Here is a 16,593-nt window from a genome sequence, read left to right on the forward strand (position 1 = left end):
ACGAGGGAATCCTTATGCAACATACAACGGGGCAGGGCAAAGGCCATCAAGAGGCACCCTTTTATGTTGTATATAGGGCTGCTGTAAACCACAGATGAATGAAACTTGGGTTCCGATTCCACCCACATGGGGGTCCTGCTGTATTGTTTTATACCTTTGGATTTATAGCAGTGGTGATCACGCCATTAGTAGCTCCCAGACCAAACGGAGTGTGTGTGTGTGTGCATATAATTTCCTGTGAATCACACTCTTCGATCTTCGTCCACTCCTCATTAAAATTCCTTCTGAACATTCCTTCAGGAGCTTATGGCCTACCATCTCTCCTCTGTTTCACAGGCGAGACTGCAGGGATCCTTGGGTGCAGTTGTGGGAATGCCACTGTGTGTCGATGGAGCAGTGGTTTATAATAATAGCTTTACGTTGTTGGCATGAGGATAGGAAAAGAATAAAATGATCTCCAGCTCCCCCTAGAGCCATGCAAAAGGAAATATGATAAAGAACGACTGCTGGATTTATCTGCAAGCTTAATAAGCCACAACTTAGGGATGGGAATCTTTTGGTGAGATTCTCTGGGGGAAAAAATAAGAATGGGTTTAGAATAAATGATATTTTGGGGAGTGGGTTGTGCTGCTAGTTCTGGCATAGCTGAGGGCAGCAGTGTCTTAATGTGATAGGAACAAAAGGGTGGATCATTCCGAGCTCTCTTCTTTCCAGAGAAAGTGAATAAAAATAAAATGGATCAATTAACCCACTGCCTGAGTGGGGTCGTCTGCTTCCTCCTCAGGTGATAGCTGGTGTGAAAGAGAAGCACAGGCTGTCTCAGAGGTCTCCCCGCAGCCCCCCCCCCCGCAAGGACTCTGCCCAGTACACTGAGAACAGCTGATGTAAAAAAGTAGCGTGAAGTGAGATGCTGCCCTCTAATGATGGAGCGCTTGTAGTACATTTGGGCGAGGACTGGCGCAGAGGCTGGTGCCAGCAACACCTGGTGGCTCGTCCTCAACGTGAAGCACTCGGGCTCCCCGCTTGGCCAGTCCCAAGGTGTCTCCCTTGCTGGTACTTCCCATTTGCAGCAGATGCTTTCAATTCTCAATCCACTTTTCGTGTAAAAGCTCTCTGATGTTGGGATGGGATTGAAGGAAGCTAGGGCTCCTCTCTAGGCAGGCAGAAGTCTCCCCCGCCAAGGAAAGCTGACTAGTTTACATATTGGCATGCTCCTATCTTCCATCTGACAGACAAGAGTTTGGATGCAGATCTCAGTAAACCCTGCACTCTTTCAGCACTAAGCAACAGAAAGAGGGGCAGTGCGAGAGAAAGCAAATGCCCTGCCTGGAAGAGCTTTTCATTAGGTAAATGTTGGAAGAAACCTGAAGTCCAGTCACGTTCAATTCAGTCTGTACATGTTCTTTCCCTCCCTTTCTCCCTCCCTCTGCCTGCTTTAAATATAGGCAATAATGAGTGGCATGGACCAATGGGTGGTGCTCCTGGATATCTCTGTGTGCACATATAGGCCTGTCCCACACCACCGCTTCCATCTGGAGCGTTGTCAGTAGCTTCTTGCTATTTCAAATTTTATGTGACATCTCGTGGTTGACTAATCATTCTGTTTTTACCTTATTTGTTCGATGTCACTCACTATTTGATACATGATGCCAACCCCCTGCCTCCAGTTTAGATATGCATTAGAAATTCTGCCCTTTTTCTCTAGATTTTCATGATAAATCTAAAGCGCAGGAAAGACAGACGGGACCGGATGCTGCGTACTTTGCATGAGCAAGAAATTGCAGTCAAGGTAGTGGAAGCTGTGGATGGAAAGTGAGTTACTGTCTTCTCTTCTTGCTTTGTGGTTTGTTTGTTTTTAATGGGTGTGGCGAACTTGCAAGACTGAAGCGTTTCCTGGCACAGAGCTTGAGTGTGCTACTGTGACAGCTTGAGCAGATTACTTCCCATGCCATGAATTTGATGGCTAAGAGAGATGAAATATGGGATTAAAGTTGCATTTCTCAAATGATTTTTCTTGAAAAAAAAAAACAGAAGATACGGAAAAGGGCTTCTTCCTTAAACTGTCCTGGGCTTCAAGCACAGGATGTCTCTGCTTTCAAGTGTCTGACAAATATTGATGTACAGTATCATTTTGTACATAAAAGATTCTCTTACCTGTTGGTTCTGACTTGTAGAACCCATGAAGTTCATTATCTAGGAGTTATGGATACAACCCACCAGAGAGGTGGAATGTGATTTTCCCCTTTCCTAGTCATTCACAGGGATGCGCACAGGAGATTTTTCACTGGTTGATTGGGACTTCTGTTTTTAAGCCCTCATCTTAAATAGAGTTATGAAAGGAAGAAATTCTGAATGACACATAGTATTTCCCCTCTTTTCTGTACATCGAAAGAGGATTCACATGGCAGTGCTGCAGTATCAGAGCAGGTAATAAGTAACCTTATGATACAAAGAGATGCATGTTTTTGTGCATACACACGTGTTTCCTTTGACTAAAAGAAGGCCATGGCTATATTGCCAGAAGATTAATGTTGCTCAAGTTGTCAGGCTTAAAAAGAATGAATGACTTGCACAGAAATGATGCATCACATAAACCACCACCAAGAAATGTCACGAAGGGCTGTAGTAGTGGTGGAAAGAGTCTTTAGGACAGGGGGTGTGGCCTGTCTGGATTCCCAACTCCCACAATGGCTGATGGGGAGGGATGGTGGGACCACAAATGGAGGGCCACGGGTTGCTGAGTTCTGGTATAGAAATGACTACTGTTGCCATTGGCTGAATCCAAGTAACTTGTCAGCTATCCATGCTCCGTGGAAAACAAAAACAATTTTGCACTGCAAGTCCTTGATCCCTGGTAACCTGCCTTATGTTCAGAAGTGAGGCTGGGTTCTAGAAACTGCCTGGCTAAGCTGGTAATACTCACTGTTCTCCTGCAAGAAGCCCATTCATCTGGCTAAGGCTCTTATCACATGATCAAGTACTTTGGGATTTGCTGTGGCTATGGGACTGGTTGACTCGAAGTATTATTTTCCTGATCACACAATTCAAAGGATGATTCAAATCTGTTTAGCTCTTTTTGCTTCTAGCATGACTTTTTTTTCCCCCTTTGCCACTGGGGGCTTCTCTCTTTTCTTCAAATTGACATTTCCCCATGGGAAACTGTCATCAAAGGCTTCCTATGAAGTCCAGTTTCTTACACACTTGAGAGCACAGATGCCTTATGCCTGCAGTGCAGGACAGTTAAAGGTGTGACACTTGATTTAATCTTGTAAAGGTGGAGAATGTGTCTATGAGTGCTGTCTCAGTTGATGTAGGCAGTTGGGGTGTCATGTTCAGGACCGCAGGAACACAGACACCCATGTTCTTTCCCCCCAATCATCCGCTGAAATTTTAAAACTATTATATATGTGATTAGTGCTAGATCTCCTTATCACTAGTAGTAATATACTAGTTTAGTGCTAGATCACATCTGGACAACTTTTTTTAAAAATTACAAACAAAACAGAAACGATCTAGATGAAATAAAATATGTTCTTGTGTTATCTTGGATTTCTGTACATGTTAAGAACTTTGGAACACTGCCACCTTTTCTGAAACACCATATGACCCTTTCAGAACTAAATGGCTTGACAGTGAACAATAAAAGGACTGGCAGAGGCAGGACCAGATGAAGGAAGGGAAACCAGGGGGCAGGAGGGCTGACGGCTGAAAAGTGAATCACACTGCATCAAGTGTGAACACGGATCTCCTAAATTAATCTTATAGACCCTGTGTGATCACTGACTGCAAATTCAATCATAATACAGGCTGTGGATCAAATTGCCAGTGTAGTTGCAGTCTAAATTCTGTGAACTTCGCAGAAAAGGCAGTATAGTATTCTGTTGGTGTGAGTTCAGTAGGCGTTTGTTGCTGATGCCTCTACATATCACAGAATCAGCTGGCTGAGAGGCAACACTCATGAAGGGCTGAACCATGTCCTACTGCAGGTAGAAGTGTCATTTTTAAATGTTCATCCATCTTAGAGCAAAACACATTGCAAATCGGAAGCTTCGACATCAGCAAGAAGTGATCGTGATTTCTTCCCTAGCTGTGCTGGATTTCTGTTTACAAGAAGTTTACAATGCCCGGGTAACAGTAAAACTTGTGATGCCCCCTCTGCAGTCTCATGGGGTGCCCTCCATTCTGCCTCTCATGAATAGACGGTGTCTATTTCCCGGCTGAGCTGCATTTTTGTCTTTTGTCTTTGTATCTTGCAAAACTGTGGCTAAATGGCTGAATGGTTGTTTCTTGTAGGGCATTGAACACAAGCCAGCTGAAAGCTCTCAAGATAGACATGCTTCCTGGATATCGCGACCCTTACTCCTCAAGGGTGCTGACCAGGGGAGAGATTGGTTGCTTCCTTAGCCACTACTATATCTGGAAGGAGGTGATGTATACATATCTGCTTGGCTTGATTTCCAATATACTCAGATATTTGGAGAAGGCTCCTGTCGTTGTTTTGCATCTCCATTCTGGTTTTTAGCTTCTTTTTTGGGATGGGCAGGAGGCCCTAGGTGACTGATGGAAACTCCCAGCCCTTTTGAAGATAAGCATCCATAGAGGTTCTATTTCTGAGACTTAAAAACCTGACATACTCCTTTTGGTGTGTCTAGTCTGCATAGGTGGGGAATTCACAGAAATTTGGGCAATTAATAAGAATCCAGGCAGAGATAAACTCATGAGCATAATTCTGCCAGCAGTGATAGCTAAATGGACCCTCCGTGTTCAAAAGCAGTGCACACCAAACCATAGGTATAGGTGATAATCGAGCGAGGCCTAGTATTATTGCTTTTGTGCCATCTTACAGGCGTTCAAGAAACATGTTAGCAGTAGTTGACAAGATGAGGCTGTCCAGGATAGACTGGATCTTGGAAGGCAAAGCTAGTATGACATTCCCCTTCTCCCCTGCCCCTCCTCCCTATTACTTTAGGTGGTGGATAGGGGGATGGAGAAGACTCTGGTCATTGAAGATGATGTGCGCTTTGAGCACCAGTTCAAGAAGAAGCTCACGAAGTTGATGGATGATATTGAGAGTGCTCAACTTGACTGGGAGCTCATGTAAGTAGCCGTCCCCCTAGTGCCTGCTTGCTGGAAGTCTCCCTTTGGTGGGCGCTGTAGTATACAGTCTGCAAGCCTACCCCCACAGCTGCAAGTTCTCACACTGAGATAGGATCGGAGCCTCTCAGAACATCTCAGAGCCATTCGTTTCTTCACACTTGGGAGAAACGGAAAGCTCTCTGGAGCAAAGGAATAGTTCGTTCAAGCATGTTTTTTGAAAATGGCTTCTGCTTGGCTTTAATGTCGTCAGCAAAAGAGCAAAGCACTTTGGGGACCTTGGGCAGATGGATTTATGATGAAACGAACAAGGACAAAACCAAACCTCGTAACTGAGTTCTGTTACCAATGCTTTAGTGTGGGTTGGCTTTACGGCTGGATGGGGGAATTTTTAAAAAAAATCATACAAACAACTCAGAACTATTAAGTTGCAAACTTCCAGGGAGCAGCCATGTTAGTCTGTAGTCTGTTGGCATTAAACGTAGGAAGAGTCATGTAGTACCTTAAGGACTAACAAGTTTTATTTGGCATACACATGCATGGATTATTGTCCATGTCTTCTGTTGCACAGGGTATGGCTCCAGTCAACAGACATTTGTACACACTCAGGAGAGGGGTGTGTGAGAAATGTAAAAGAAATGCTAATATCCAACATGATGATGGTCTTAACGTTGCTTATTAACGATCATTGACCAGTTCTTGGGAGGTGGCACTTACAGACCATAATGGTAGCTTTCCCAAATGATGACTGATTGGAAAGAAATACAGTAAGACCAGAAAAGCAGAGAGGTGGCATGGTTGCTTCGGGCAGCCTCCTCTGGGTAGGACCTTGGATCTCATAGAAGCCTTGATTTCTAGTGGCACCCCATTTGGGAATTATATACAGTCTGGCCTTTGCTATCTAGAGTTGTAAAACTCCTGGAAATTTTTTAGGCTGATTTTTCAGGGGTTTGAATTTAATAGAATATGCAGAATAGTTATATTTGGCAGAATATAACTATAATCCTGCTTTCCCATACCTCTGTGCCTGCATCTCCATAAATGTTGTATGCCTATTTATTCATTAGATTTCTTTTTCCCCCCTTTCTTTTTTAAAGAAAGCTCTTAAGCAACTTGCATGGAGCTCCCCCTGGTCTCCCATTCACAGATGCAACATGTACTTGCTTAGATCCAGAACATGCTGCAGCATTTGTTATGTCATTAAACATTCACAGTGACAAACGTGTGAGGGAAATGTTATGCACACGACACAACTGCCAGTCTTTCTTTATAGATACATTGGCCGAAAACGGATGCAGGTGGAGCGTCCAGAAAAGGCTGTTCCCAATGTCATGAACCTTGTGGAAGCCGATTACTCTTATTGGACACTGGGCTATGCAATCTCTTTGCAAGGTGCCCAGAAGCTGATTGGGGCTCAGCCTTTCAACAAGATGTTGCCCGTTGATGAATTCCTGCCCATCATGTACAACAAGCACCCAGTGTAAGTTATTTGTTTTGGTTACCTCACAAGCTTGCATTCGTGAACTTGGTTTGTACTGTGCTGTCTAAAGTATTGTGAGATGGCTGCATAGATAGTTGTTCTGTCCTACAAGTTTTCCTGATGCATAACTGAAGGCAGGGGGAATCCAGATCAGATCCTTATGTGGGTTGAACCAGACTCTCTGTTTAGCTTGTATTTATTAGATCACCTGCTCAATAGCCTTCTCAAAACTTGCTGTCCACAACCACATTTGCATGAACCTAGTGATGGCTGTTTGTTGGGAGAAAAGAGAGGAACAAGAAAATGAATGAGAAGAAGGGGGGACTAGCTTTGTTATCAGGTGGGAGTGTTCTCGGAGTGAGAACCTATGTTGTAAAAGATTTGATTTTAGTTGAGAGCTAGAACTGGAAAAGGACAAGCAAATGGGGCACTAGACAGGAGAGCATGGGTTTGTGAGCGACAGGCTCTTTGCTGATATTGGTTTCATTCCAAGATGGGGAACCTCAGCCCCCCCCCCCCACTTCTAACAGGTTGAAATGCCTCTCATAAATTTCGGCTACTGACAGTAAGAGCGCCCAACTGCTGGTGTTCCTGACCCTGCCCTTTGTTTTTTTGGCCATGCCAGCCAGTTTATTGCCACCCCGCAAGACCTTTCTGAAATTGGAGTTTGTCTCTTGGGTTGAATGAGGTTCCACACCTGTGGTATCCCTTCATCAACATCTTTGTCTCTTAGTCATATTTGTTAAAGAAGTGAAAGCGGCTGAAGCAAGAGAGGTGTGATAAGATAATGCTCTCTGAGGCTATGCTCCACTGTATGGAAAGTCGCCTCAACTTGAAAAGCTTTTCATTTCCCAGAACACTTACAGTCATGTGAAAAAGAAAATACACCCTCTTTGAATTCTATCAGGACATAATAAAAATCATCAGGTCCTTAGCAGGCCTGAAAACTAGGTAAATATAACCTCGGATGAACAACAACACATGATATATTACATTGTGTAAAAAGAGGGTATACTTTTTTCTCCTACGTGACTAAAATATGTTTTCCTGTTGTCAGTTGCTTGCCTGTTTCTACACACTTCTTAGCTTTTACTATAGGTTGTGTGTGGTGTTTTTATTGTGCAAAACTGCCCTTTAAGTTAATGGTTTCCTCTTCTCTTTAGTGCCAAGTACATGGAATACTATGAACACAGAGACTTGAAAGCTTTTTCCGCAGAACCTCTGCTGATCTATCCAACACACTATACTGGGCAGCCAGGTTACCTCAGTGACACAGAAACGTCTACCATTTGGGACAATGAGACAGTGGCCACAGATTGGGACAGAACACTCTCTCGAAAATCCCGGCAGCAGGGACAGATTCACACGGATGCCCAGAACAAGGATGCTTTGCCACCTCAACCGTCTCTTGGGGCATCATCTGCCAGGGATGAGCTATGACTGTCCACTTGACTGAGGGACCCTATGAATACCAGCAAGAAAAGAATCTGCCTTGTGCTCCATCGTTTTTTTTGGCCTGGAACCTTCCAGGGATATTTGTGTGCTGTCTTAATTGGCAGACACAGTCAATTTGAGTTGAGGTGACTATAACTAAAATATGCCTCTTATTCTCTGGGCGAGTTGTTGAACCTGACTGAGTCAGGGTGGTAGACTTCTAAGAAATACTGTATTGATGGTGAGCCATCCTTTTGGTTTCTGCGTTTGTAACCAGAAAAACCTCTGTTGAGCTGCTGGAGGACTCTACAGGGCAGTGCGTTTACACTTAAAAAGATCAAATGTTCCTTGAATGACGTCATTCTGCAGTTCGTTGTGTAGAATAACTGTATTTATAAAGATTAATATATGCAGGGGTTAGGAGAGTTGTACAGGCTCCCTCCATGTGAATTATTGGTCTATTGCTGTGTAACATGAGTTTTTTTCTGGTTTGGTTGTGTATTAGTCATGCTATTTGAGAAAAGTTGTAAGAAGAAAGTGAGTTTTCTTTTGCTTCCAAAGGGCTGCTGGCAAAAATGGACCTATGTCTACAATCATCACAGAACTGAACCGGTTTGCATTTTGTCTGGTGCAGGAGCTATCCATTATGGTGTTAACCTAACTTCTCTTGTGGGCTGGCTGTTATTACTCAAAGTTTCTGTAATGACTCCCACACAACAAAATTCTTTGTAGTCCTCTGTCATCTTCATCCTTACTATTGCTTCATGAATATATGTGGCTGTCATTCTCGTTTTTACAGGTGACAAGCTAAGTGTCGAGAAATGTAAAGTTAAATCATCTCTAGTGGTCAGCCTCATCTGGCCGTCTGCCTGTGTGTCTGATCCATTACAGATGAAATCCCACATTGAGGACTCTACCACCTCCTTAAACTCAATACCCAAGGATGGTTTCAGACCACATGTGCAACAGCAGATCATCCAGTGACATGATCATCTTTGTTGGGTGGGCTGTCTTCTTTTCTCTATTGTACTTATGACTTGGCAGGAATTTTAACCCAGGTCTCTCAGATCATAGCTTACCACATGTGTATAAATGAGGCAACACTTGCTGTGGCAAAGGCTCTGTGAGATTTATTCCTTTCATACCTTACAACAGGAGTGGGGAGTGCATGGCAACTCCCTTCGGCCACCATTGTCATTGATGAGTGATGACGGGACTTGCAGCCCAACACTGTTTGGACAGCCACACGTTGCTTGTCTCTTCCTTGCAGCATTTGCTGCAGATGCCTTAAAAATAACAATAATAGCTGGACTGTTTCTACCCATTTTGGGCTGGTGTTGGGTTCGTCCGGTGGGACTCCTGTCATCACAGTGGAGCCCTACCATAGTTTCTCCCATTTCTTTTGGACTGCAAAGTAAATGTAAGCTTGTTTGCTAATATTACTACTTTGTTGTCCTTTTGCACATGAACTTGGTTTGCCTCTTGATGTCTTTCAGCAAATTATTCCCAATCCAAAGGGGAAGTGTCCAAAATAAAATGACCTTGTTTAAAGAAGAGGCATCTGGCCTTGCATAAGAATGGACAGCCTCTCTTTCCAAGTTGCACCCTTGAGAAAATTAGCAATATTCACACTCATTGCTCTCTTTACTTAGTCAATTTGATTTATATTTTCTGGAAAAGAGACTGAATGGCAAGTGGCTTCTTGACTTTCAATGTGATGATCAAGCTTCTTCATTTTGGAATGAGCTCTGAGATGTCCCCAATCATTCTCGGTGCTCTTAAGTCCTCATAAATGTACCATAAAGTCAAGTAATTCATGGTGTGTTCTAGGATGATGTTCAGCTGGCATAGATTTTTAGCCAAGCCCTAAGACTTGCATTTTAAAAATGAAACAAAACTTTATGAAGAAAAACACAGGGTGTGGGTGTGGTGGGGTGCATTTAGCCCGGTGTAGATGTTGTACACAGGCATTGTTCTTACATGAAATAACTTTAAGATAAAGATTGTACTCTTTTTCCTAAAGGGGATGTTTTGCGTCTTATCAGCTGGCCTGATAATATATAACAATAAGTGCAAATCACATCTCATGTCATGGTCTTTATTTATGATTGATTGTCAGTGATGTGTTATGGTGTTCTGTGATCTGTCTGTGAACACTAAACTCAGTTCCTGTTGCTGTCATCGCTACAGTTAAAGAAACCTGCTAAAATCCCTTTGATTTCAAGAAACATCTTGAAAGAAGTGAGAACCTTGCCTTGGATTCAAGTTTAAAATACTCTGATGTGAGAATGAATTTTGTTTTTGAAAGAACCCAGTCAAGAACAGTGGGGAGAGGGGAAGAGAAAGCACAGCGATGTAACTGAAGAATTTAACCTGGTATCTGTGGGACTCTGCCCCTCTGGTCCAAGCCCACCCCACTCACAGAAGACCATTCTGGAGTCCCTTCTGCTTTCCCCTCCCATGCTGCTTCTGCCTGTCATAAAATTGGGAGAGGAAGTCAGATTTTAATGCAATGGCATCTCTCTCTCTCTCTCTCTCTCTCTCTCTCTTCAATTATATTCATATAATTGGGAACCTCTATTGCCAGCCAAAGTCACAACAGAAGTCGAAGATCAGAGGGCGGAGGACCTAGATTGATGAAGGGATGTATGAGGGAATCTTACAACTTTTTTTTCAATTTGTGCTCCAAATAAATCTTTAAAGACTCCACTTGTCAATTTAAATGACAATACCTTTGATTTACAGTGGTGCCTCAATTTACGACCATAATCTGTTCCAGAAGATAGGCGTAACTCAAAATGGTTGTAAGTCGAAGCACCATTTCCCATAGGAATGCATTGAAACTCCATTGATCCGTTCTGTCCGGGGGGGGATACCAAATAAATAAATAAAAATAAAACACAGCAAGCCCCATAGGCACATGCTGGGGCCAAAAAACAAACACACCAAAACAAACAAACAAAAAAACAGCCCCAGCGGAACGCCATGGGGCTTGGAAAAAACACTCACCCCCCTCCACACACAGCCAGACCCAGCAGAATGCCATGGGGCTGGAAAAAAACACACACAAGCCCCCCCCCACACAGCCAGCCCCAGCGTAATGCCATGGGGCTGAGGGAAAAAACAACCTCCCCACAGCCAGCCCCAGCGGAATGCCATGGGGCTGGGGAAAAACAATCCCCCCACACGCACACAGCCTGCCCCAGTAGAATGCCATGGGGCTTGGGGGGGAGAATTGCAAAACCCCACACACACACACACAGCCAGCCCCAACGGAACACCATTGGGCTGGGGAAAAAAACGCAACCCTCCCACAGACAGACAGCCCCAGTGGAACGCTTTGGGGCTGGGAAAGAACACTCAAAAACAAACCCCCCCACACAGCCAGCCCCAGCGGAATGCCATCTGGCTATGGAAAAAAACACAAAAACACCCCGTACACATGCATCTAGCCAGCCCGAATGCAATGGGACTGGGAAAAACACCAAAACACAAAAATTAGCACAGCACGGAAACATAACCATCCCAACCCAAACACCCTGCAAAACAGTAAATGTACTTACTCAGGAGCAGAAAGCAGCTCCAGGCATTCCGAAGCCTCCTCCGATCGCACTCACTCTAACCATTGGGGCGAAAGAGCTACAAAGGAGCAGCCTCTTCGCCTACCAACAGTTAGCAAATTTGAATTCCCCACCTTTTTCCCTGCCTTTTTCCTGTCACAATGCAAAGCTCTGGCCACAAGTCGAAGCAAACTTTTGCAGCTGGAGCTGGTCGCAACTCAAAATGGTCACTGTGACAACCCCAGACCTACTGGGATATGCCACAGTTTCACTAAGCTGCCACCAACCATTCCCTATAAGAAGTCACACAGACCAGGGATGGATTTTTAACAAATAAAGGAATAAGGTTTATTTAAATAACACACAGAGAAAATAAAATGATCAAGTGAATAAGATACAGTAACGTGGCTTAGTCTCAATCATACATACACCAGTTTGGTTCACACAGAACACCTTTAAATAAAGCACAGACCCTGAACCTATCAGTTCTGGCTAACCATACAGACACCTGAACCTATCAGGTTGGTACTGACTGACACACAGTAGTACCCTGTCTGACACACAGACTCCCACACCAGCTTCTTCTTCTCAGCTTTCCTCCAGCTTCTTCTTCTTCTCCTAAGCTTCTCCACACAGGCTTCACATATATATACAGTACAGCCCCTCCTCCTGATGTCCCGCCTTCCACTCCCCATAGGATGGAACTTTCCCTCCAACCCATGACAGACAGGTAACATCAGTGCTGTATGTAACACCTCCCCTCTTTATAAGTTGTTTTGTAGGGGGAAAGCTAAGGTGCTTTTCTCCAAAAAACAACCTGGATCCAAAACATACAAAAACAGTTATACAATAACATACCATACCATACTTACTCTGGATAAACATATCAATTAGGCATTTAAACATTTACCATTTACAATACATCAAGTTACCTTTATTCATACAAACCAGGCATGTTTAATAACCAGATACATTTAACCTTTGGTCACCAAAATATATACATAGTCCATGTTTCTTTCGCCGTCTTCAATCTTCAGGTCTTCTTGACAAGGCGTCAGCAACACAGTTCACTGACCCTCTGACCACCTTCACTTCAAAGTCATAGTCTTGCAGGTTTAAAGCCCACCTCATAAGTTTACTATTGTGGGTTTTCATTGTCTTTAACCATTGCAGTGGTGAATGGTCAGTGCACAGAATAAAATGTCTTCCCCAGATGTAAGGCTTGGCCTTCTGGATCGCGTAGACTATGGCCAGGCACTCCTTTTCCACGGTTGCCAAATGCCTCTCACCTTTCTGGAGTTTCCTACTCAGGTAGGACACTGGATGCTGGTCACCATTTTCATCCTCCTGGCAAAGAACTGCTCCTACCCCGCTGTTAGACGCATCGGTGTAGATGATGAACTCCCGGTCGAAGTCTGGAGCACGCAGCACTGGATAGTTGATGAGGGCCTCCTTCAACCTCTGGAACGCCTCCTCACAGTCGCTGGTCCACGGGATGCGGTCATCAGTCTTCTTCCTCGTCAGATCGGTCAGCGGAGTCGCTATCTCGCTAAACCTCGGGATGAACTTTCTGTAGTAGCCCACCAACCCAAGAAATGATTTGACTTTTTTCTTGGTGTTGGGTCTGGGCCAATCACGAACTGCTTCTATCTTGGCCTCTAGGGGTTTTATCACTCCTCCCCCTACTATGTGACCCAAATATTTTGTTTCCGGGCTACCCCGCTGCAGTTTGTTCTCTTTGCAGGGCCTAGGCCAAAGCACTTCCTCCCCTGGGTTAAAGTGCCTCTCCCTGCCTTCCTGGTCATCCCAAGCTTTCTTTCTGACCTTTTGAGCTTGCAGGGTCTCTGCTGCTAGCTCTAGGTTTCTCTTTAGGTCATTCCTTAAAGAGCCTATATATGTCACAACGTCTTGTGGGTCATCCTGGGTGATCTGCTCCCACTCTTGTTTGATTAAATCAAGGGGCCCTTTCACCCTTCTCCCAAACAAAAGTTCAAACGGACTGAACCCGGTACTGGCTTGTGGCACTGATCGATAAGCAAACAAAAGGGATTGCAGCTTCTGGTCCCAATTGTTTGGGTTCTCTGCCAAGTAAGCCCTAATCATGCGCATTAGAGTCCCATTGAACTTCTCCGTTAACCCATTACTTTCAGGGTGATAGGCAGTGGTTTCCTTGTGTTTAATTCCACAGATTTGCCATAACCGTTTCATGAGCCTCGATGTAAACGATGCGCCCAAATCTGTGATTATTTCTGAGGCAAATCCCATCCTGGACATATACCCCACCAAGGCATCTGCCACTGTGTTAGTTTCAATGTTAGTCAAGGGAATGGCTTCGGGGTACCTCGTGACATGGTCCACAATGGTGAGAATGAACCTGTTCCCCCTCTTTGTGGCCTTGGGCAAAGGTCCCACAATATCCACCCCTATACATTTGAACGGAGTGTCAATCACAGGCAAAGGGCACAACTTTGCTTTGGTCCTGTCACGGTTATTCCCCTGCCTCTGACACACATCACATTGTTTACAGAACTCCTTGATCTGCTTCCCTATTTCAGGCCAATAAAAATTCTGTGTGATTCTCTGCTGTGTTTTGTTCACCCCTAAGTGCGCAGCAAACATGTCAGAGTGCCCCCTTTGTAAGATCATGGGGCGATACTTTTCAGGTACCACTAGCTGACTTCTGATCCCCTCTCCCCCTTTTGAGATATTCCTCAGGGTCTCTCTATATAAAATTCCCTTTTTCTCTCGAAATCTCACTGGGGTTTCAGGTGTTAGCTGGGTGTCTGTCACCTGTTCAAAACACTTTTGGAGAGTGGCGTCTGCCTTTTGCTCTTGGCCAAATCTGCTGTCTGTGGTTAAGGTTTCCACCACAGCTTCGGAGCTCCCCTCTGCTTCCGTCTCGGGCTCATCAGTACCCCCTTGAACTGTCCCCGTGGTGGCTTGTGAGCGTGTAATCACTAGCACCCGTTTCACATGTTCAGCCAGGTCATTTCCCACGAGCACGGCTGCTGGCAGAGTCGATGAAATCGCTAGCCGCCAAACTCCCCTCCAGCCTTGAAAGTTCACAAGTACCTCCGCTACTGGCAGCGAGATCACCTGTCCCTCAATCCCTGCCACCTTCATGCTCTCATTTGGGATTATATACTCCCTAGGAATAATGTCTGGATGGCACAGGGTCACCTGGGAACAAGTATCCCTTAGCCCCCTATACTGATGGTCAAGTATTCCTACGTCCACCCCTGCGGTTTCAAACAACTGTGAATCTGTTCTCACTAGCAAGCAGCGCTTGACCTCCACAAGAGGACCATTTTCCTCAGCCTGATCAGCAGATGTAACTGTTCCAGATTGAGTAGCCATGGCAACAGGCTCCCTCAGTGACAAGGAGCTTTGCTCTTTCTGGACACAGAACACAGCTTTTGGCTTGGTTCCACTCAAATCATGAGGCACATTTCCTTTTAGCTGCTTTAATTTCTCACACTCTGAGATTAGATGGCCCTTTCCTTGACAGAAATAACATTTTCTGCAGTACTTGGAGTCTTTCTCCTCTGGTTTTGGTTTTCCCTCCAAAATCTGAGGTCTTGGTGGTTTCATGTCTGAGGGCTTCCCTTCAACATGGGCCCCTCCCCCTTGCTGCAATTTCTTCCCTTTTATTCTCTCTATTTCAAATTGCCTTTGTTTCTCTCTTTCCTTTTGCTCCATTTCCCTCACCCTCAGTTCATGCTGTTGGGCTATGAGCATTTTTTTGAGTTCTGGGTTCTGTTCTCCCGTGCTCTCATCCTGCACTGAGCCAAATTCATCCTCAGAACCTTGATCTACCTGGGGTTCCCTCGCTTCACCCATTTCTGCCATTTGGCTTCGAGTCAAGGGCATAATCCCCCCCCAGAACAGGCTGCTTTCAAAAGTCAAGCCTCAAAATAAAGCAACCACTTTTTTCTTTCTTTTTTCTTTTGCCTCAGAACCAGCCTTCTATAGATTGCTGCTGTTCTTTCAGCACTAACTTGCAACTGTTGCCAGCCAGAGTCTACCCCCCTCTGCTAGGCCTCTCAGCAGACAGGTATTTCACACAGCTTTGCCTCAGCTTTTTCCCGCCAAAACAGGTTGCCTCAGAGCTCCCTAATCTAGTCCCACCAATCTGAGGTCACACGTTCTTCCACTAGCGTACCTCCCCGTGAGGTAAGCCTAGAAGATTACCTACGCGCTCTCAGATTGTCCCTGACTAGACCCCCCTTGCTCTGGGCACACTTGCCAAGGCTTTGCTGGACCACTGGACAACTGGACCAGTCGTATCCCACCCGCTGGACACCAATCAATGTGACAACCCCAGACCTACTGGGATATGCCACAGTTTCACTAAGCTGCCACCAACCATTCCCTATAAGAAGTCACACAGACCAGGGATGGATTTTTAACAAATAAAGGAATAAGGTTTATTTAAATAACACACAGAGAAAATAAAATGATCAAGTGAATAAGATACAGTAACGTGGCTTAGTCTCAATCATACATACACCAGTTTGGTTCACACAGAACACCTTTAAATAAAGCACAGACCCTGAACCTATCAGTTCTGGCTAACCATACAGACACCTGAACCTATCAGGTTGGTACTGACTGACACACAGTAGTACCCTGTCTGACACACAGACTCCCACACCAGCTTCTTCTTCTCAGCTTTCCTCCAGCTTCTTCTTCTTCTCCTAAGCTTCTCCACACAGGCTTCACATATATATACAGTACAGCCCCTCCTCCTGATGTCCCGCCTTCCACTCCCCATAGGATGGAACTTTCCCTCCAACCCATGACAGACAGGTAACATCAGTGCTGTATGTAACAGTCACAAGTCGGGACGTTCTTAGGTCGAGCCACCACTGTACTATCAAACCTGGTTTGCATAGATTACTCAGCAAAATCAATAAATTATGGATGCAATCTAAAATTGAATATAAAATCATATTTATGGTCATAAAAAAGCAAGCACTCTAAGTAAGGTAGTAAATAGTCCCTCATGTACGTGTGAAATAGGTT

At 44.7% G+C, this 16,593-nt stretch overlaps 1 protein-coding gene across 1 annotated transcript in view; it reads left to right on the forward strand.

Moving 5' to 3' along the window:
• Window positions 1–10,088, forward strand: part of COLGALT2 (collagen beta(1-O)galactosyltransferase 2) — a 61,325-nt gene extending 51,237 nt beyond the window's left edge. The window contains exons 8-12 of the mRNA XM_020795085.3: window positions 1,706–1,812; window positions 4,294–4,426; window positions 4,970–5,097; window positions 6,368–6,574; window positions 7,738–10,088. Coding sequence (XP_020650744.3) covers window positions 1,706–1,812; window positions 4,294–4,426; window positions 4,970–5,097; window positions 6,368–6,574; window positions 7,738–8,014 — 852 coding nt within the window. The 3' untranslated portion in view covers window positions 8,015–10,088. The remainder of the gene's footprint in view (window positions 1–1,705; window positions 1,813–4,293; window positions 4,427–4,969; window positions 5,098–6,367; window positions 6,575–7,737) is intronic.
• The last annotated feature ends 6,505 nt before the right edge of the window (window positions 10,089–16,593 follow it).

The sequence above is a fragment of the Pogona vitticeps genome, chromosome 4, assembly GCF_051106095.1.
Source record: "Pogona vitticeps strain Pit_001003342236 chromosome 4, PviZW2.1, whole genome shotgun sequence".
Taxonomy (NCBI): Eukaryota; Metazoa; Chordata; class Lepidosauria; order Squamata; family Agamidae; genus Pogona; species Pogona vitticeps.